The 21985-nt window shown below is 38.3% G+C and overlaps 1 protein-coding gene across 1 annotated transcript; it reads left to right on the top strand.

Moving 5' to 3' along the window:
* Positions 1 to 256: 256 nt before the first annotated feature.
* On the top strand, positions 257 to 21983 carry LOC145782320 (endoplasmic reticulum metallopeptidase 1-like). The gene is made up of 17 exons (XM_082594110.1): positions 257 to 341; positions 684 to 861; positions 2317 to 2473; positions 3380 to 3527; positions 4396 to 4568; positions 4923 to 5104; positions 15356 to 15477; positions 15810 to 16019; positions 16366 to 16595; positions 16960 to 17140; positions 17534 to 17762; positions 18145 to 18262; positions 19087 to 19231; positions 19512 to 19661; positions 20082 to 20258; positions 20617 to 21591; positions 21808 to 21983. Exons 1-16 carry the CDS (start codon positions 257 to 259, stop codon positions 20910 to 20912), a joined length of 2781 nt encoding a protein of 926 aa, XP_082450236.1. The 3' UTR covers positions 20913 to 21591; positions 21808 to 21983.
* Positions 21984 to 21985: the final 2 nt, after the last annotated feature.

Below are 21985 nucleotides of genomic sequence, written 5' to 3' on the forward strand. Positions count from 1 at the left end.
ACAACAACTAAGACATTAAAAAGTATGCGTTGACGCTATGCGCTAAAAAACCGCAAAAACTTTACGGCGCAGCCTCAAGCGCAAACTATCCAAAAAAATGTGGCCGCAAACAAAAAGTCTACGTCGCAAGTATGCGGCGTAGAATTTGCGGCGCATACGTACATCTCTGTATTTTAGGTATATGATATCATCTATTTGAATGCTCATTTTTGACTTAAACAGCATTTATGATTTTGCTAATTAGGCTTACATAAAAATGAAAGAAGTTCGTCAGAGACATCGTTTCAACACAGCTGGCTTTGAAGCAAAGGATGCAACTGAGAATTCAAGAAATGAGATCAGTAAGTTTTTTGAGTTTTTTTTCCAAGTTTTTTTAGTTGATCAAAATTATAACCACTTAGGCTATGTAATTGTAGGATCAATATTTGATTATTGGCTGCTAGTCACTAACTTGAATCACTTGATATTGGCCGTTGCCTTTCTCCCAGTTTACCTGGTTTTTAATACCTGGCAATAATCACATTTATGTATTTTATGCAGAGTTATGATCATCTTTACCATCTTAACAAAAGGAAAATTATTCTGTCTGCATATTAACATTATTTGATTACCTCAGTGAAATGTGTGCAAACACAGTTATGACCACTGAAGAATTAAATATATATATTTAATATTATCATCAGGTCATACAAGTAAAAGAAAGCTGGATGTTGATCTACCAAACCAGATGATTTTGTTTATCATTATTGCAATATATTCGTTTGGTTTATATTCTTTGGTAAATTATTCTGTTCATTATTTACCTGCACCAAAATTCCATGAAAGCTCAAAACCAGAAGAATTTGCTGAAGATATAGCCCGGTAAATTTACTTGCATGAGTTACGGTACTTATAAAAATGTACAATAGTATACTGTATCGCAAAGCTTTGTGTGTGTTTGCATTACCTGTTTATAACAGTGCGTTATCTCACAAGGAAGAATTTCTGTTCTGCTAAACCTGTAAAGTGAGTTAAAAAGTGTTTATTCCTTAACCCTTTAACGCACATAAGGAATTGGATATAAATTTTCAGTGAACCATTGTATTGTCTGTTTTGTCTAAACCAGTGATTCTCAAACTGTGTGCCGCGGCACACTAGTGTGCCGCCACAGATTCTCAAGTGTGCCGCGAATCTTTTTGAAATTTTGGAAAAGAACTGTATAAATATTTAAAATAAGCAATTCAGACAAGCATAATGCGACTTAAAAGCGCTTTAACTCCATCAATAGATGATGAATAAGCATATGTGACAATGAAACCAATTATGGCATTGCCGATACAGCAGGGTAATTGCCACGTCACTATCGGGCTGCTATGTTAGCTATTGCTATTGCTAACATTACTTCCCACCATTTGGAAGCAATAAATCAAGCAATCTTTCTGCAGAAAAAGAACAGCTCATTGATTTACGAAACGACTCATTTTTTCAAACGCTGTTGCCACAAAAAACTTGGATGCGTTTTGGCTGTCTGCTTCGAAATTCTATTTCATGATCCGTGCAAAAGCAATCAAAATTATATTACCATTTGCATCTTCATGGCTATGTGAACATAGCTTTTCTGTTTTGAGTGAAATTAAAAGCTGTAAACGAGAGAGACTGCTTGGAATTGACGATGAAATTCGGGTATATGTTTGTCAACCATGCAACCTCGTTTCAATCGAAGCTTATATTGGTATAAACAAGCATTGACACGCATTGACATTGACATCCATCGCATTGACACGTGAAAATAATTTTTTTAAAGCAGCTTTTCCTCTTTTGTAAGTGTGCCGCGTGCGTTTTATCTTTTTTCTAATGTGCCACAAGCTGAAAAAGTTTGAGAACCACTGCTCTAAACCATTGACATGTCTGAAGAAACTAGTTCAGAGTTTCCAACTACTAGTTTCAAATTAAATTTCGATGTATAGAGAGGTTGCAGCACAAAAATTATATCAAAATATTACGATTTTGAAATATAAAATCATAATTTATTTTGTGGCACACATGCGTGCCACTGTACTTCAAAGGGTTAATGACCTTTTTGATAGTTTGATTGTTTTTGCCACCAACACAAGTTACAAGTGAGCAATCATTGATTCATTTAGGATGGTGACGAATAGTAACATTAAGCCACAAGTATTTTTGGTTACTTATTGTACAATATGTGCAATGATTGATTCAATTGACTTGTGCATTACGTGCATATGTGCCAGTGTAAAAGCTTTATTATTTTAACGTCACTTGCAATTTGTGTTTTTTTCAGCTCCTTTTTTTAATAATATTGTATCGTTTAAACAGGTCTCATTTACAAGGACTAGTTGGTCTTGGGCATAGAGTAGCTGGAAGTATACCCAATGAGGTAGATGCTGTGAACTACATTCTTCGCAGTGTTAAAGATATTGATGCGTTGCCTCACCCATCACTAAAACTGGAAGTTGACATTCAAAAGCCGACTGTGAGTAAAATTTTCATAGAAACATCTTAGGTATATATATTTACAGTAAAGGTAAAGGTCCCATACTCAGTATACTGAGCTTTGTGGAATGAGAAGATAAGGTTCTCATTACACTAAGCCTTTGGCACTAAGGAGAGTAGGGTGGCCAGTTCCTTTCTCTCGGCCGCCTTTACTTCAGCAACTACGCCCACCCAATTTATTACACCCTAGGTAGCGGTGAGCTGTGTTTTTCAACAACCAGCTAAAGCCGGGAGTCGAACCAGGTTTCCATAATTGGAAAGCCAACGCCTTATCCATTGCGCCATCCCACCACAATATTTACAGTAATCTTCTCTTATTATATGGCTAAAGTTACAAACTGCCAAACACTGACTGTTACTTAAATTGCAAAACGCCGAAAAAGGGATATATACTGGGTATGGTATAATACATTACTTTTACCATCAATTTTTAAGATGACTAGTACACGTAAATGTTTTAATGCATTCTACTTTTTATATATCTTGAAGTGTAGTACCACTAGCAATTTTAAGAGACTATTATGACCTGTTCTTTTGTACAGTATTGTGAATATAAAATGAAGTAGCAACTTGATTTTACATGAGTGTAAACGTTGCTACAGCAAATGATTTATTCAAAAATTTTTAAATAATGTGGTTTGGCAAATTTGCCTAAGCAGATGTTGAGATATCTTGTGGGCTGTAGTGATCGGATCTGCAACAAACTGGCAGCAATAGTTTATATATATACTCGTTTATCGGATAGTAGCCTAATTGAAGAATTTTCACATTAGTATGTTTTTCTATTTCTCACTATATGATGTTAGATATTGCTTATAATTCATGAACATTGACTTTTATCTGCACTTTGCTATCTGTTCTGGCTTTCTACATTATCATTATCCAGGGTTCTTTTACAATTGACTTCCTTGGGGGCTTTGCATCATATTATTCTAACATAACGAACACAATTGTAAGATTATCACCCATCAAGTCGAAATCAAAGCACACATTACTGCTGAATTGTCATACTGATTCCGTGTCTGGTTCCCCAGGTATTTCCTTCAGACAAAAATTTTGTGACATACATAATTTTATATATACCTTTTTAATTTAATAAGATGGCATGTTTTATCTGTTTGTAGAAGTAGAAGTGTATGCTGTCTGTAATGAAACTACCTAGGTAACACCACCAAAGTTAGGAAAGTCTAACTTCTGCCAAAATGTAATGGTAAAGTGCAGATTTTATGTGATTTTTAGCAGTTATAAATATGTCAACAATTTCTTGTATGCAGTTATAAGGAATTATTTTCGATTTCCAATTACCTTGATCATCAGAATTAAGAAGCAAGCTGAATTGGAAATTTGTTGCTGCAAAATGATCATTGTTTGCATAGATAGTCTATGTAATAACATTCAGGTTTTTATGAACTGATGAATCACAAAATGTGGATGTTCAACCACCAAAACTCATGCAGAAGCGTTGCTAGGCTAAAATAAAGTAATTTAATTAAAAAATTGTTACATTCATTTTACTTTTGACTAAACATAAAAAAATCTATATTTGGTCATAATAGAAAATTGAGCTGAATGTCAAAGCAATTCTGTTTAACATCAAAAACGTCTTCAAAAAGTATTCTTCATGTTGTTTTGTTTGTCGTATCCAGGTTTACACCTGGTGGTTGAAGATTTAGATTAAGTGGACGGGAAGGCAAGGAAGCCAATCTTCGTGTCCACCTTCAGGAATGTCTTTTAGTGTCCTGCCAAAGACACAGCCACATGCTCTTGAGCGGTGTCGAATCGGCGACCTTTCGATTGCCGTTCCAAGGCTCTCACCACTCGGCTATGCAGCCGACTGATTTGAATGTTGATTTGAATAGATTAGTTAGTTATTGCATGAATGATAAGCATCGGCTCTTCCAGGAGCAAGTGATGATGGGGTGGCATGTGCAGTACTGCTAGAGGTGATGCGAGCATTGGTTGCTGATAGAAACAATCCTCTGTTGCATCCAATAATTTTCCTTTTTAATGGAGCAGAGGAAAATATTCTACAAGCCAGTCACGGCTTCATCACAAAGCATCAATGGGCCAGAGATGTATGATATTCTGTTAATTTTTTTGGTTGCTTTTAGGCTTACAATCGGTTAGTATAGGAATGTACCAAAGCCCACACTCTTTGTGAGTGTGTCCACTCTCAAGCGTGCTTTGCCAAAGGCACAGCTGCACTTTTTCTGAAATGAGTGTCAAACAAAAGTTTTTCCAAACATCCTACCAGCTCTCAGACAAGCAGCTGACATGTTCTGCATATAGATTTCATTGGTTGATGTTCAAGTTGATCATGGAAGTGTTTATTTTAAGTTTGACGAATTGAGAAAAAGATGTAGAGTCGATTTTCGATATATTTTGATTGTTTCGTTTTTCTATTTTCATTCAACTTCACAATATTTTAGGTGGTAGCTTTCGTCAATTTAGAGGCAGCAGGAGCTGGAGGAAAGGAAATTGTTTTCCAAACTGGCCCTGATAATCCTTGGTTGGCCATGACCTGGGCTGCACACGCCCCTCATCCATTTGGAAGTGTTGTGGGCCAGGAACTTTTCCAAAGTGGGATAATTCCATCCGACACAGATTTTAGGTGGGGGTAACTTTGCGAGTGTTGTTAACTTACCGGCAGTGGAATTTTTACTACTTGAGTTAGATTTGTTTATCTATTACTGTATTATTTGTATATATGTCACGATTTTGCCTGTCCGACCTGGTTTATATAAAAGCTCCAACAGTTATTGCAATGCTGTGTTACTTTCAAGTAAATTATATGGACATCAGGTCTCGAAATTCGTTTTTGTTGATGGCGGACAAACGTGTCCGGTCTGAGCAGCTATCTCGGCGGACAAATTAAGTTTTACGGCGGACACACCAGTTTTAGCGTCGATCGTTATGCGTAATCACTTTATCTTGATAATTCTTCGCCATTTGAGAGTTATAGCTAGTGCTACGGTTTAGAAGGCTTTTTTAAATTTCAGCCTAGTCACTCTGAAAGGCTTTCATCAGACCAACGACGTGCGCTTGAAGCTAGTCTAAGCGCCTGTGTAGCTGCTTAACTTCTACCGAACGAGTTCGTATGGCTTCTTGCGTCACAGTGCTCTGGGCAAGAGTCGGAAAACTTCCACACTAACGCTACTATTTTCTGCTGTGCAAAGTTTCACTAGGCTTTTTTTAGGTTTATTTTTGCGTATCATGTGAGCGAAAGGGAATTTTCCCTGGGCTTTTACTTTGTTACTGCAATACCAAAACTTAACAAATTTTGCTGCATCTTGCTGTAATAGCCTACTCGTATCGGAATGGCCCGTTTCGGCGAGTCCGATTCGGCGAGTCCGATTCGACTAGTCCGATTCGGCGAGTTCCCTATTCGGCGAGAGCCTTTTTCGGCGAGTGCCCTATTCGGCGAGTTTTTGAAATTTTTAAAATGAAATTATCGGGTACAGTAGCCTAATTACAATTGCCGTTTTTACATCGTTTTAACGTCGCTAAACGTTGAAATCGTGCAGAAAGGAATAAAAATAAAATGTTTGAACTATTAAATTAAAATTCGTCATGTCAGTTCAGTTATTTTTATTTTTGACCATCATATCAAAAACAATACACGTCAACATAGCAAAGGTCGAGAAAAAGGTAGAAGCGACAAAACGCGAAGTTAAAACGTGCTTGTGACCGAAGTAAGTTATTGAGTTGAAAGAAATTTGGCACGGTCGCAACACCTTCAGAAAAATTTAACATATGAAGGGAAAATAAAACAAAGACAATGTTACAAAAAAAATCATGTTTATGTCTATAAGTTAGTACTTTTGAATAGTTAAAATGATTAGTTTGGATCAACAAATGTGTGACCTACAGCTTAGATTGAAAGGAAATTATCGGGTACCGTAGCCTAGCTATCCCGACCAGCAAAAATTTGTTCCAAGAACCCAGTTAGCCTAACACAGGGGTTCTTAACCTTTTTTCTCTTATTACCCATTTCTGTCCAGATCAGAGTCCCATTACCCAAAATCTACTTTTACCTATTTTACCATACTAAAAATCTGAAACAGCGTTATTCAACAAAAACAACATTTAATGTAAAGAACAGCATCAATAGTTTCAGTGAGACATTTGCGCTTTTTTTGTGTACAATCGATGCAATATTGGGTGCGATTTTGGATACTGCACAAAGCAAATCTGACTTCAGATCTAACAGCTTGTTTCGAAATTTTGACTTCAAAGCAACAACCCTTGAAAATGCTAATTCACAGAGATAAGTGGAAGGGAACATAGTCAACAATGTTAGTGGTTTTGCACAACTTATGGATATGCTTTCCTCATCATTCCCCACAATTTTCCCAAGCTTTCATCTTCAAAAGAATATAGCTCGCTCGTCTCAACACTACTGTAACTCTAAATGTACACTATATATAATACACTATATAAACTACTTCAAACAACTTCTAACAGCAACGCATCAAGTTTGCTCATAAAACAACTGTAAATGAACTGATTATACAAGAAACATCTTACTATTATGTCACAAAAATGAAATACATAAAACCGGCAACAAAAATGGTGCGAAAAATAAATCACTATGATGAAACAATTCTAAAAATGATAAAATATCACTGTACTTGTTTGGTTGTTTTGAACGGACTCAAAACATCAAAAAAAGTGTAAGTAATAAAGCAACTTTACCACTTACAACTGTGACATTGTTTGTTACATCTATAGGCTAATTCTAAATATTCTGGTTCAGCTGATTACCCACCTGCTATCCTGAAATTACCCACATGTGGGTAATTACCCATAGGTTAAGAACCACTGGCCTAACAGTTCATTTTTACATTGTAGTAACAGAATAAAAAGGCTAACCAAATGTGTGGCCTATCGTTTTAACGTCGCTAAACGTTGAAATCGTGTAGAAAAGAGAACTTTGCTGACTAGGATACTTTGAAACTGAAAAACATTCACAGAAGCCCTACGATACGTTGCATTTTTAAGATAATGTATTCAGACGTTGAATCAATGTACAAATGAAATGTTATGCTAAATGGGTTCTTGGAACAATTCGAAAGGCTTCTGTGAATGTTTCTCAGCTTCAACGTATCCTAGTCAGCAAAGTTCTCTTTTCTACACGATTTCAACATTTAGCGACGTTAAAACGATGTAAAAACGGCAATTTTTGCTGGTCGGGATAACTGGGCTACGGCACCCGATAATTTCCTTTCAATCCAAGCTGTAGGCAGCCTACAGTAGGCCACACATTTGGTTAGCCTTTTTATTCTGTTACTACAATGTAAAAATGAACTGTTAGGCTAACTGGGTTCTTGGAACAAATCGAAAGGCTTCTGTGAATGTTTCTCAGTTTCAAAGTATCCTAGTCAGCAAATGTTCCCTTTTCTACAAGATTTCAACGTTTAGCGACGTTAACACGATAGGCCACACATTTGGTTAGCCTTTTCATTCTGTTACTACAATGTAAAAATGAACTGTGTTCTTAGAACAAATTTTTGCTGGTCGGGATAACTAGGCTACGGTACCCGATAATTTCCTTTCAATCCAAGCTGTAGGCCACACATTTGTTGATCCAAACCAAGACGGACTATATAGAGGCCATGACAACGTACAATGGGATTGTTAAAACTGGGGGCAGATAGTGACGTCATAGTACCATTGTCTTCAATTGAATTTCTCTACAGATGCTTCCATTTTGCAGTGCGTTTAGTTCAGGGTAGTCAGGAATCATTTAATTTAATGAGTACCGGTACAGTAGTCTACTTAAGCTACAACTCTAAACTTGGTAGGAATGTGATTTATCAGTGTCCTATATCAGCATAAGGATGAGATAGATCGATTTTTGAAATAGAAATAGCCTACTTTGATTTGTTTTGGTATTTCAAAATATGTTTTTAATCGTTTCAAAATCCAAGCATAGCCTAATTGAATTGCTGGCCGTCATTTGAGCTATTAGGGCGGAGGGTCTACCCTTGAGCAACCCGGTTACCTTACTAGTAATGAGTCAGGATGCACCGTAAGTAGGCCTACCCGTATTTCGAAATACAGTAGGCTATGTTTGTTTCGAACAGCCTTGATGGATAGGCTATTTAACGTTCTAATACGTCTATATTTGATTCAATCTAATATTTGATTTGTTTTACGTTGTGAAGCATTGTTTGTGATATATTAGTACTCTTGTAAATGTGGTTAAGAAGTGCTGTGTCTTTAATTGCAATGGAAATTATAGTGAAGAAAATAAAGTTGCAGTGTTTAAACTGCCTAAATGCCGACCGGAACGTGATAGATGGCTTGCCACTATTTCAAGGGATAATATTCCCGATTCAAAGGACACCTTCGTTTGTGAACGCCATTGGCCAGAAAACTATCCTACCACTATCAAGTAAGGGAAAGTAAGACCTTTGTATCCACCATCTGTGTTTACCTGTGTCCCTTTGAGTTTAGTTCCTTCACTACTATTTCTTCCTAGAAGTACTCAAAGGGCGTTAAGTGGAACTCGCAATCAGCCTGTTGATGAATTACCAAGTTTTGACAAAAGTGACATTATTGTGAGCTTTGAAAATGTCCTGGCTAATGCTTTTAGTGTCCAATTTCCTTTTTTAGCAGGTGATGATGTTGTATTTCGGGCTCATCAGACGCTTGTTTTTCAATGCAAGGAATTTATGCAAGATTCCGATATAGGCTACCCAAGTTTGTGTTAAGAATTGATGACAATCTGAACTTTGAAGCATTTCATTCTGGAGCAAAATGCTCTATAACGTCTCTATCAGCAAGTAAATGTTCCAGATGGTCACAAATTCAAGAAGCTGTGATTCTTGCATTATCTCATCAACAAAGTATTCTTTTACAACAGATGAAATCTATGAATTTTATGCAGGCTGTGGAAAACAAATACACCGTGGAAACAATCGTTAGGTCCTTCGAATATTTTTCTTTGTCCAGAAGCTCATACAACCGACTGAGACGGGATTTCAAGTTGCCCAGTACTAGAACACTTACAATTCTCTAGCTTGGGAATTAATTATCATAGACTAGTTAACTTTAGTTTATGAGCTTTTCTGGATATTTATCAATTTTTTTTCTTGAGGGTTCTCATTAATACTACAATAAGTCGGGTTAGCATATTAGTCAAATTATATACTAAAGATGATGCGTATCAGTTTTGTCTCGATATCGATTTGTTTATAAGGCTAAGTGAATGATGCCTTACTTTTTACACGTTAACAATTAATCTTTTCACTAATCGAGTCTTGGCTACGAGTAGCTGGTGCATTGTTTTTTTTAGATACTTTTTGCTAGTGAAGTTACCACTTTTTTAAATATCTCAGTGTTATCTACTTATCATGGCTGATCCATCGCAATTTTCATTGTTGGTGTAGTGCAATATCAAACAAACGATTTAATTGTTTTTTCCTTTTACAAGTTTGTAGTGGGCCCGTTTGATACGAGATTAAAAAATATATAAATTGTTTACAAGACGATTAGCGTACTTGGTGATTTGTATTTCAACTTTCAGTAGGCTACCGTTCTGTAACAACATATTAATTTTTTAAAGCTGCCACAGCTTTAGTTTCAATGTTATAAATATTAGCCTAACGTACGGTTCAATGTCGGTTCAATTGAAGACAATGGCACTATGACGTCACTATCTGCCCCCAGTTTTAACAATCCCATTGTACGTTGTCATGGCCTCTATATAGTCCGTCTTGATCCAAACTAATCATTTTAACTATTCAAAAGTACTAACTTATAGACATAAACAAAATTTATTTTATTTTTTTTTGTAACATTTTCTTTATTTTATTTTCCCTTCATATCTTAAATTTTTCTGAAGGTGTTGCGACCGTGCCAAATTTCTTTCCATAGGCGCCGACTTTTCAAAAAACCTTCATAACCATAACGCTATTTTACTCAATTAAAATAGTCTTTGATTAAGCTAAGTGTCGTGTTTATATTAACAAATAGGTCGCAAACCGAATTTATTAGAAGCGCTGCTTGAAAGGATTAGTTTTACGCATGCAGTACGCCTAGTCGTAAAAATTTTGATATTGTTAGCTCATAATTGGAACTGTTGGAAAACAAGCCGATTCATTTCCTTTTCGTGCGAGTGAATAACAACGATCAAGACAGTGAAGTTATCCAAATAAAACGCAAAAAATCATGATCTCAAGCAGAGTGAAAACTCGCTATCAGTTTTATTAACCTCGTTTCGCTAATTACTTTCAAAGCGTTGACAACGGCGAAGTGTTTTCTCTTCTGTTTTTTATCGAAAGTCTTTATAGTCTTTTATTGAATACAGTAGGCTATACTCGAGTAAAGGTCGAGATGTTCGCAAGTGATTTTCACCTCAAAAAGACAAGTTCAACTAACACGGGACAAGCTGTTGTCTCCAGCTCGGCAATTTTCAAAATGAACGCACTAAAAATCATTGTCGACGTAGATTACGGAGTGTGAAATCGCGTCGGCCTAAGTAAAACTTTTGAATACGTTTATTTGCAGTGATTCAAACTTAATTTTCAAATTCAATTATTTCTTGTCAATTCTAAACTTTATGCACTTGTTGAGCAATATGCAAAGCTCACGAGACAAAACAGAAAGAGGAAATCATTTTTTTATTTTTGCGTGTAGGATATAATCGTTCTTTTATAACGTAACATTCCATGATCGTTGAAGTCGATGTCAAACCTTAGCGGTCGCATAAAACAATGATGTCAGGTTAGCTAGGTGATAATAGCGGTAAGAGACGTCGTTAATGCAGGCAATATCTGCGACCAAGACCATTAAACACCTTTTCTTTTATCGGTTTTCGATTTAATTCTCACACATTGCGAAGAAAACAATGCGTTCTGTTGAATCATAATTGTCTCACAGCGGGAAGACCTCGTTGAAAATAGCGCGTCTAATTTAGCTGGTTTACTTAATATTGCAGTGAATAGTTACGTGACTATTCCAGCAGTGCAAGTTACTCTACCATCTACTTTGAAACTTCCATACCGTATGAGAAAGCCATGCGATCAGCTGCTGTTTTGCGGGCAAGAGCAACGTAGGCTTTTCTTGCTTTCAGCATTCTTTAAGTCCGTTTAAATTATCTAAATCTCTTTCACGAAGTGTTTTATCTTTGAAACACCACTTGTCATCACCATTTTTGTTGCCCTTCAACCATAAATTTACGGGGGGCGCCGCCCCCCGGAAGTCGGCGTGTATGTTTCTTTCAACTCAATAACTTACTTCGGTCACAAGCACGTTTCAACGTTCGTGTTTTGTCGCTTCTACCTTTTTCTACACCTTTGCTATGTTGACGTGTATTGTTTTTCATATGATGGTCAGAAATAAAAACAACTGAACTGACATGACGAATTGTAATTTAATAGTTTAAACATTTTATTTTTATTCCTTTCTGCACGATTTCAACGTTTAGCGACGTTAAAACGATGTAAAAACGGCAATTGTAATTAGGCTACGGTATCCGATAATTTTCTTTCACAAATTTCAAAAACTCGCCGAATAGGGCACTCGCCGAAAAAGGCTCTCGCCGAATAGGGAACTCGCCGAATCGGACTAGTCGAATCGGACTCGCCGAATCGGACTCGCCGAATAGTAGCAGACCCTACTCGTATAATCTAATTTTGTAACCAACCTTGCCTTATCAATATTACTCGGCAATCAAAGCCTGACATTGTGACGTAAGACTAGAACTAAGTTTCGCGTGATTAGTGTAGAAGTACAGGTACTCCTATCCCATCAATTCTTAGCGAAGAATTTACCTAAGTTGTTACGCCGATTCAATGTTATCAATCGTTGAAGCAACGTAAAAATGGAATGTTTTCCTGCTTGAATGGAAGCTAAGGGATACAGTATTCACATTTTCTAGATGCGCCCTAGAATGCGCGAAAAATTATATTCTCGCAACCAGGGCTGCGAATTTTGCCTTTTTCGGCGACGACGTCGCTCGACACGCGCCGTCACTATTCGACAAACGCCGTGTCTTACGGAAAAAAAAAAGGAAAAAAAAACTGAGAAAGGACTAAACGTCGTCAGGTCGAGGAACAATCCGGAGGAAGGGGCATCAGGTGATGCAATCATAAGAGTGCTGACTTACGTAAATTTTCTTGCGCCAGGTACTTCAAGGCAAAGCCTAAAAGCTACGCTTCACGCGAGAAACTCCCAAGGCGTCCGCTCCACCATTTCGAACACTGCGGGAGAATGCTTTGATCGAAGTTCTAACGCCTGACATCAAACATTTCGCCACACACGTTTCGTGCTATTCCACACAACGGGTTTCTTTTATAGATGAAGTAACCTAGGCTACTTTTAGTTGTGAACGTCTATGCCAGTTTGTATTTCGTCGTATAAGCCAATTAACAATATTGCTCTGTTAAAATGTGTGGGGTGAAAACGAGAAGGGAAAAAAGGACTGAAGAATTGTTGGATATGCTAGAGATGAGAGAGACCATAGACCAACTGGCAAGGGCAAATGGAGTAAGATGGTATGGACATGTGATAAGGAGGGAGGAAGGAAGTTTTCTTAGAAAGGTACTAGATCTAAAGGTGGATGGGAAGAGGAAACGCGGTCGTCCAAGAAGAACGTGGAAACAACAAGTGAAGGATGAATTTAAAAAAGTTGGACTGAAGGAGGAAGATGCAAGTGACAGGGTGAAATGGAGAAAAGGGATTAAAACAATTGCTGCGCGGAAACAATTGGCCACCCCCACTAGTGGGGAACAAACCGACGATGGATTATGATGAAAATGAATCTGTTGGATACTTGTTACGAAAGTTTTTCACATCTAGAAAACAGCCTAATTTCCAACCAGATGTTCAGAAATACAGATGAAAAAGCCGCTATTTTTATGGAAAGGAGTTTTCTTCCAGAAAAACATTTTGGACACTACTGGAAAATGCGTTGATCGAATTTCTAACGCCTGGCATCAAACATTTCGCCACAAACGTTTCGTGCTTTTTGACTCAACGGGTTTCTTTTATAGATAAAATAACCGAAGTAGGCTACTTTTAGTTGTGAACGTCTATGCCGGTTTGCGTTTCGCCGTATGAGCCAATTAACAAAATTGACTCTGTGAGATACTTATTGCAACAGCAGCACGTCAGCACGCTCTTCAACACCTACAAGTGATGAGCTCTCTGGTTTTCGCCATCTTCGAGCCCGCGGTGCGGATTTTAACCTGGAACGCCTCATTTCGCTGTAGCGCACGCTTCATCAACGCCCAGTATCCAAAGAGTTTCCTTCGCTTGAAAATTTGTGGTACAGCGTCCTCACAAAGGAAATATTTTATCAGGATTTAAGTGAGCTCATGCATTTCTGCTTGAAGTAACTGGTGCGCTGTTGCAACGAATGTATCGTCAAGTCTTTCTGCTCCAGCTACGCACTGCACGACTCGCGATTAAGGCCGCTGTCCGACGAAGCTATTCAAAATGAACTATTCGTTAGCATGTGCGGCCCACCGATTTCACTGGCAAAACCATTGTTGCAAAAAGCAAAAAGCACAAAAAGCAAAAAAAAGAAATAACCCAAATCTCCGGTCTAAAGTCATGCAGAGGCAGCAAAATCAAGATCTAGTAGCAAGCATGCCCTGGCATTAATGTTTGTCTTGTTACTAATGTTCGTTCCTTTCACTGTTATTAATTAATTCGTTTTTGTGTGCATTTAGTTTCTTGATTCGTACGTGATTGCATTTAGTATCTTGCAATGTTGTACGAAGAGGCTTGTTTGCCATATCGACACACCTTAAACGCTGTAACATTACGCCGTTGTTTCTTATTATTGTAGTATTGTTCTGTTTTCTTTTATGTGCAGTTCATTTTTCGCTGTATCTTTGCAGTGTTTCTTGGTAACTTGCTCCTAACTGTGTTTGCGTGCGGGACCGGGTCGGACCGGGTACGTACATAACTATTTACTAAGTGAGACTGCGAGACTAAAAAGATGTCCAGGAAAAATCTCTATCACGCAGTAGGTTACATTAGCGGTATAGCCCAAGGGCTTTTTTCTTTTGCGATCCTCAGTTTCGCGTTTACAACAGTTCTCTTCCCGGAGCAAAACAAATAATATACACGTCCGGTAGGTAGACAACTTATCGCTGGATACTCCTTTGCAATCATTCAATCAGTATGCGATTAAACATTCACGTGACTCTGACGTACATCCACACAACTTGTGCGGTAATTCGCGGACAAACGCTTATCTGACTCTTGTGACGTCATATTACTATTCGACAAACAAACGCAGAATTTTTGGTCGTTCCACAAGAAAGAAAAAATCGCAGCCCTGCTCGCAACAATTGTTCGTGCTATGCAATGACGATTTGTATCGCTAGTTCCTGTGTTGTTTCTCGGCGGACAAATATAACCGATCTAGATAGTACTTCCCGCGGACATGACATGCTGTGACGGCGGACAATAAGCCGGACATGTCCGCCGTGAATTTCGAGGCCTGGGACATAGAGTCTTTCGGTTGACAGGTTAATGTTGATTTTCTTTGTGCTATCTGTGCAACACTAACCTTGACAATATATATACTCTGCAAACTCTGCACAAGTGCACATGTATGATGTAAGCGGTGGATGCAACTGTACCATTTCCCCGGGAAGCAAATCAATGTAAAGAAAAACTGATTTTCTTAATGGTTGTGATTACCTTTTTTTTTATCAAAATGCTTTATCTGTAAGAAGTAAATGCACTACCGATAAGCTTACATTTCTTTTGCAACAAGTTCTTGTGTCTCAATGTTACGTTTGTTTTGTTAAGCAGTAAGCACCCACCGTCCCACCTGTACGTCTGGAGTAGTGTTTGCTGTTTCAGAAAGACAATCGATTAAATTATTTGTTTCTGACAGAATATTTCGTGACTTTGGGAACATACCTGGGATAGATTTAGCTTACATGAAGAACGGCTATGTTTACCATACACCCTACGACAACATGGATATGATACAACCCGGGTGCATACAGAGAGCAGGTTTGTGATAACGTAGCGTTACGCACAGCCTTAAGATAACCGTATGCATTGATGATGTGTTGTTTTAGAGAGTCTGAGGTCAAACCTGGAAGTAAGCAGTGGCAAGGTGACTTGGGCTTTGTGACTTCGGGTCTGCTACTATTCGGTGAGTCCGATTCGGTGAGTTCCTAACCTCTAACCCTAACCCCTAACCCTAAAACGGCAATGATAATTAGGCTACGGTACCCGACAATTTAAAAAAAAAATTAAAAAAATCCCCCGTTACGGGATCGGACTCACCGAAACGGGCCATTCCGGTGACTTCATTGTTGTTAAAGTACTTTGTTCCATAGGTGATAACATTCTAGCTGTTGTCCGAAACCTTGTCACCTCCAAGACCTCTCTGCTCCCTCATCCTACCTCTTACCGACATGGATCCACCGTATTCGTTGACCTCCTTGGAATCCACATGCTCATCATCCCCTTCCGGCTGGTGGCTGTGCTCAACTTCTTGTGCTCCACTGCCGGATTGTTGTTCATCGTGAGGCGCATTGTTTTCACAAGTGGTATGATCACAATCCTTTGCTTATAATCAAATTAATCATATGGAATGTATTAGTTATCACTGATTTAAATTGATGAGGTATCGATGCTTGGAAAATTTTACATTATATTACTGTGGTTATAGTCTTCAATCAAATACAAACTTTAAGCCTTTTTGCTGGTAATGTTGTATTGTTGTAAACTTGCGAATTTAAATAAACTCTTTAAACAACACCTACCGTACTAAGAGAGCGTGTCTCCATCAGTATTCTTCAAAACAACTTCGAACTAACATATTCTGAAAGAATGCATTGTTGGCATTTGATACCAGGATTTGCAAATTTAACGTTTTTTTTTCTATTGCAGACGAACCTGCAGTATTATATGGGAAGCATTTGATACAGGCCACTGCCACTGTGATTTTGTCCTGGGTTGCTTGCTTTTGCACCGTGGTCGTTATTGCCGGCTTTGTGACAAAATTTGGCAACCCAATGTCATTTTATTCCATGCCAAGCTTAGTTGTGCTTCTGTATGCATTCCCTGGCTTTGGGACGATGCTGGCCGTGCATGTTGGTGCCCGGCTCTGGATCTTTAAGGTGGCTACTAATGAGTTTATTTTTAGGAAATGTAAATTTCATTAAACTTTAGAATTTCCCATAAAGTCAAGTGGTGCCAGGCAGCACCTTGACTGGTTAACCGTAAGGTTGTTCGGTGCTGCCAGACCTTTCTATTGCTATATTTTGATTTTTATGTAATTGTGTTTCTTTTTCTCAAATCGTATTAGGAAAGCAAATAAACAAACATCTCTCTCGCAAGTGCTGTTACTTGCAACGCACATTTTTCTTTTACTTTACCGCTTTCTGTCACTAGTATTTGTAAAAAACACTTTTATTTCAAACTGTATTTGTTTGTGTTTGCCACTATTTGGTACTTTTTTAAATCAGCGTTTTTTTTTGTCAGACTGGTAGCAGCTGGGCTTTAGAAACCATCTTCTTTGATGCATTCCTTCTCATCTGGTCCGCGATCTTGCTCCAACTCAATTATCTCGAACTCCATTCCAGTTTCCTCTTCCTCCTCAGTCTTGCTCCCGTCTTCTTGCTGCGATGCGTTTTCTTGAGAGGATTTTTTGACCCCAAAAGTGGCAAGTCATCGGATTGATTTTATCTTAAGCAGGTTAAGGAAATGACAACTTGGGAAACGATCAGTGATTGGTTTAAGGTTATGCAAACTCTGCTTTTTTCCGTTCATTTAACTTAAAACACAAATTTTTCTCGTGAAATGCTTTGTTTTGAGAGGGCTTGTAATAAAAGCGAAATTCTAAATGTCAATAAAAGGACATTTTTAATGGTGCGCCGTTAGTACGACATTTCAAAGCAGACTGACTTTTTACCACTGGTGCAGTTTCTCATCTTCTATGGCAACCTAGTTCTTAAAATCATATAAATGAGTAAAAAAGTAATATTAATTTTGAAAGTGTGCATTGAAGTTACAAAATAGACATGCATTGTTGAAAATGATATCTCGAATTGATCAGGTACCGACCATGTGAAGAGAGTTGTACTTTATTTGCTTTCGTTGGTTCCTCACACCGTATTCGTGCTTTCTCATTCCATCATTGTCATGCAATTTTTCATCCCTCTCTGTGGAAGGCTTGGAAGTGAGGTTCCTCCGGATCTTGTCATCAGTGTACTCACCGCTGCTCTTCTATGTCTCGCCTGTCATTTCCTCTTCAGCTTGGTGCATGTGACGAAATCGTTGCAATGGTAAGTTGGAATTGGATTCAACTTGTTACTTAGTCACGGCTTTATTGATTGCAAGGCTTTTAAGTTTTCACTTTCAGTGGAACTTCGGGACTAGTTTTGCACCACTTGGGAAGCAGGACAGGCTATAAAAATACAACTGCAAAGTTTTTCAGGACCTTATTTCCGTCCTTTTTACCTGAGTGAACGCAAAAACACTAAATGAATAAACAGATTTTTAAAAACACAATGTGTTTTATTTTGGCTGCCGGGAAGGTGCTCTGGTAGGCGATGCGTGCTGGTCGCCAGAAAAATAAAGGAGTTTAGAGGCCTGCGTGATCGTTTGTGCCTTCGGTTGCATCATGTTTTGTATTTCTGGTTTGCTTTCATGTTGTTTTCGTTCCAGGGTTGGTATTGGAATTGCTGTTGCTTTTGTTTGCGCAATTTCCATCGCTGTCAGCAGCCACGGGTTTCCCTATGCAACGAACGCTTCCAACCCCACAGCTAAGAGGTTGTTTCTTCAGGTAGCCCATGTTTAGAAGTAATTCTTCTGTACAAAAAACATTTGTTCATAACTAGAGATTAATGTCGTTTAGGAGCAATGAAGCTTTATTTTGATATCTGCTTTCAATTGATCGTGCATGAATGGCATTGAATTTCTAACTCCACTTCCGTTGCACTTCCAAAAGTATGTGTTGCTGTTTTGAATTGTGTTAACGTGATTTTCAACAATATAATCACCAACCTCATATCGGATTTGAGCGCACTTTTGCTAGAGGCACGTTACATGCCACATGTAACTATCCCAAGCCTGCCCTTCCGTTACCAGTAATTCTAATACCGGAATTGAACTTTGACATAGCTCCAGGTCCAATTTTGAGACAAAGGCCAGTCGCTTTAGGGTGCTCGACCGCTTGTCGCAAGGGCTACGCACAGTGCCGCACACGGTCTTGGCCACCTCCACGTCTGCTGCGGTCCAAACGTGCAGCTTCAATGAAACCGGTTGCAACGGGATGCTGGGCGCTTTATTCATAAAGGCTTGCTTTACAGGGCTCCTACCTTTCAGGAATGCAATGCGTTTTTCGACCGAAAAGGTTGCTGTTGAAAGCTTTTACGTGTGTCCATTGGCCTCAACCGTTGTTACGAATATGTCTATACATGTGCACAACATGGATTGCAATTTTTTGCATTATCCTCTTGATAGACCCAACACTAGCTCAAAAGTAAAACGTCAGATTATTTCGAGGCATAATAGTTTGCAGAGTATTGCTGTGATTGAGTGTGACAGATTGATCATTGTCCTCTGCCTCTAGTCAAAGCAATATTAATATTCGTAACCGCATTCCAGCACACCTCCCGCGAGTTCTATGACGTAAACAAGAACCTAGCCAAGAAGGATTCGGGCCTCTGGGTTAACACGATGGATTACCCCGGTTTCACCGTCGGCATGGAGGATGGAGTCTTGGAGCATCTTCCTACACTGCCCTGTTCCGGTTGGCTTCTAGTTACTCATATGTCTTCAAACAAAGAGATATCGGTTTGGGAAACGGAAAATCGCTGTATTGATCGAGTTAAACACATGGGCACCTCTTTACCGGTTGCTTTACGTGCTAGATCGGCCTTGCCTACACTCAGCATTGGACTATTTGAACGTTTACATTGTGAAATACGACAAACGACCAATGACGTTGAAATCGCTTGCCGCCTGTTTATTCACGTCTCAATCCTGTTTATATTTCCGTTTCATACAATTTTTCTATTTATTTTTTCCAGGTTTATTTTGCCACTTTCCTTACTCTATCCCGATCCAAATGTTTGTGAAAAACTCAAAGTACGTCCCTTCAAGGGAACCTGTTGTTCGTGGAATGAAAGAAAATCCCTTCTCCATAAAACTTGTTACTGAAAGAATAGAAATTATAAAAGGTTCACATTCGTCTTTTCAGCCGATAGATGTTTAATTGTTATCCACCATTCGAAATGATAATCTAGAATTTTTTTTATTTAGAATCAAAAGAGAAACAAAACAGAGTAACCTTAGCGGGTTTAAACCATGTTTAAACCCGCTAAGGTTACTCTGTTTTGTTTTTCTATGGTTCAACAAAGCAATCTCTCTACCAAAGCTTTAGAATCAAAAGTAGATCAAGCTTTGTGTAAATTATCAAATTTGAAATTGTAAAAAAAAATTCTGAAAAGGAATTTAAGAATTTTGAATCTCTAATTATTTACAAAGCTTTCCATTGCTTCTGTCTGTCACATTTCAGTCATGAGTTGTTGAAGCTCGTATGGTGTGATAGAGACAACATTGAAATTCATAGTCTGTGCTGAATATTTGTGTTTATGCAGAGAACTCCACTACGCGAATTTATAAGAAATATCTCCGGTACCGCATCACTGGCCCAAGCCACATGTCTGTCCAGATCGGGGCTTTGTCAACGGACGGGTCCACTACTGACCTCACCCGCTGGTCCGTGGACGGAGACATCAAAGTCACTCGACTGGAACCAACAGCGACTCCTACTGGTGAGTGATTTTGAAGTTTGATTTTGATTTTGAAGATTTTAAAGAATGTATTTGTTATTTCATGCTGCGCCGAGTGTAATCAATCAATACTCATGATACTGGCGTCAATGTAAAAGTGGTTATTGGTATAATCTGGAGCAACTTGTTTCGTCATGGTAAACCTTCATTTAAAGTCGTGATGAAATTTTTAGTTGTGGTGCTTTTGAAGTTAAATTAATTTGTGCATCTCAAAGCATTTGTCATTTTACGTAGTAGTTGGTTTTGTGCCTATTTTTACCTTGTTGATTGATTTGGAAGTACTACATGTAATATATTACTTTTCCATTTTGTTTATTTTCTTTTTTTTTTTCTTCTACAGTGGAAAACTATTCTTACAGTGACTGGCGGTTTCTCTATTACGGCTCAGGATTGAACCCTAATGCTTGGGAACCGTGGTTTGAGTTCACAGTGTTTCAAAGCAGCAGCCTCCCCGCCCCAGGCTCACTAGACTCACCTTTCTTGGCTGAGATTGCGTTCAGCGCTCAGTATTATTCAGAAAATCCGACTATCCCCATCGCGGGCGATACAGCCGAGCTTGAGGCTTTCATTGGCACCATCCATGACTGGGTGATGCCGATATCATGGGTATCCTTGTATAGAAATTACCTTTACTAACTTATTGATTGGAAATGTATTAGTATCTTGAAGGCTGAGCTGAATCCCTTTGGAGTAAGTTGTTAATTTATTTCATGTGATGGCGCGTGTAGATTCAGGTCTACAGAGCTTGCACATGACGAATGCGATAAAACGCTAAGTCAAGTTACGCAGCTTTTCCATGCGATTAAACGAATTATACTTTTTCCGAAAGTTTACTTCCAGTGTTGACCTAGACCGCACTTGAAATGCGCAGTGTATTACAAACCACGTCACAATGAATAAACCTACGTCGAGCAGTCCAACGTCTGCAGACGTTGAATCAATGTAAAAATGACGGCGCTGTCTGGGGTGTAAGTGAACTCAATGATGATGTAATGAAATTCGCGCAATTGTTTTCACAAGTTAGAGGGTTTGTCTTAGAAGACAACCTCATGAGTGTTCTTAGAAGTCGTCAATTGTTACACTTGGAAGACAACCGACACCCGATTATGGTTGTAAATTTGTAAGAATTGGCTTACGTTTCGGTTAATCTAATACAATAGCTTTATTCTATTCAATTAAGCGGATTATGCATCATAAGCCGACATGCGATAAGCCAAATTATTATCTTAACAGCAGATTGATGATTTGTTTGAACTTGACGATCATTGTGCGACAGCTTATTATTAGAGTGCCGACATGCGGATTAGCCATATTGGTCGAAGCATACATTGTACAATCATAGTGGTAGTTGTACATTGTACAATCATAGTGGTAGTTGTACATTGTACAATCATAGTGGTAGTTGTACATTGTACAATCATAGTGGTAGTTGTACATTGTACAATCATAGTGGTAGTTGTACATTGTACAATCATAGTGGTAGTTGTACATTGTACAATCATAGTGGTAGTTGTACATTGTACAATCATAGTGGTAGTTGTACATTGTACAATCATAGTGGTAGTTCTTTAGGGATATTTCTATTTGTGTTTTTATAAACATAAATGCAAAATTTTGTAGATGCAAAAACATCTTTCTTACTGAAACATAACCCAGCCAACAAATTAGTTCTTTTTTACATTGAATTAATGTAAAAAAGTGGGGATCTT

This window comes from Aplidium turbinatum, chromosome 13 (assembly GCF_918807975.1).
Source record: "Aplidium turbinatum chromosome 13, kaAplTurb1.1, whole genome shotgun sequence".
In the NCBI taxonomy this organism is placed as follows: domain Eukaryota; kingdom Metazoa; phylum Chordata; class Ascidiacea; order Aplousobranchia; family Polyclinidae; genus Aplidium; species Aplidium turbinatum.

Coding starts and splice junctions, on each gene's coding strand:
- LOC145782320 (XM_082594110.1), top strand. CDS start 257: ATGAAAGAAGTTCGTCAGAGACATCGTTTCAACACAGCTGGCTTTGAA. Junction 3,528..4,395: donor TTCCGTGTCTGGTTCCCCAG/GTATTTCCTTCA, acceptor CGGCTCTTCCAG/GAGCAAGTGATGATGGGGTG. Junction 19,232..19,511: donor TCCTACACTGCCCTGTTCCG/GTTGGCTTCTAG, acceptor TATTTTTTCCAG/GTTTATTTTGCCACTTTCCT.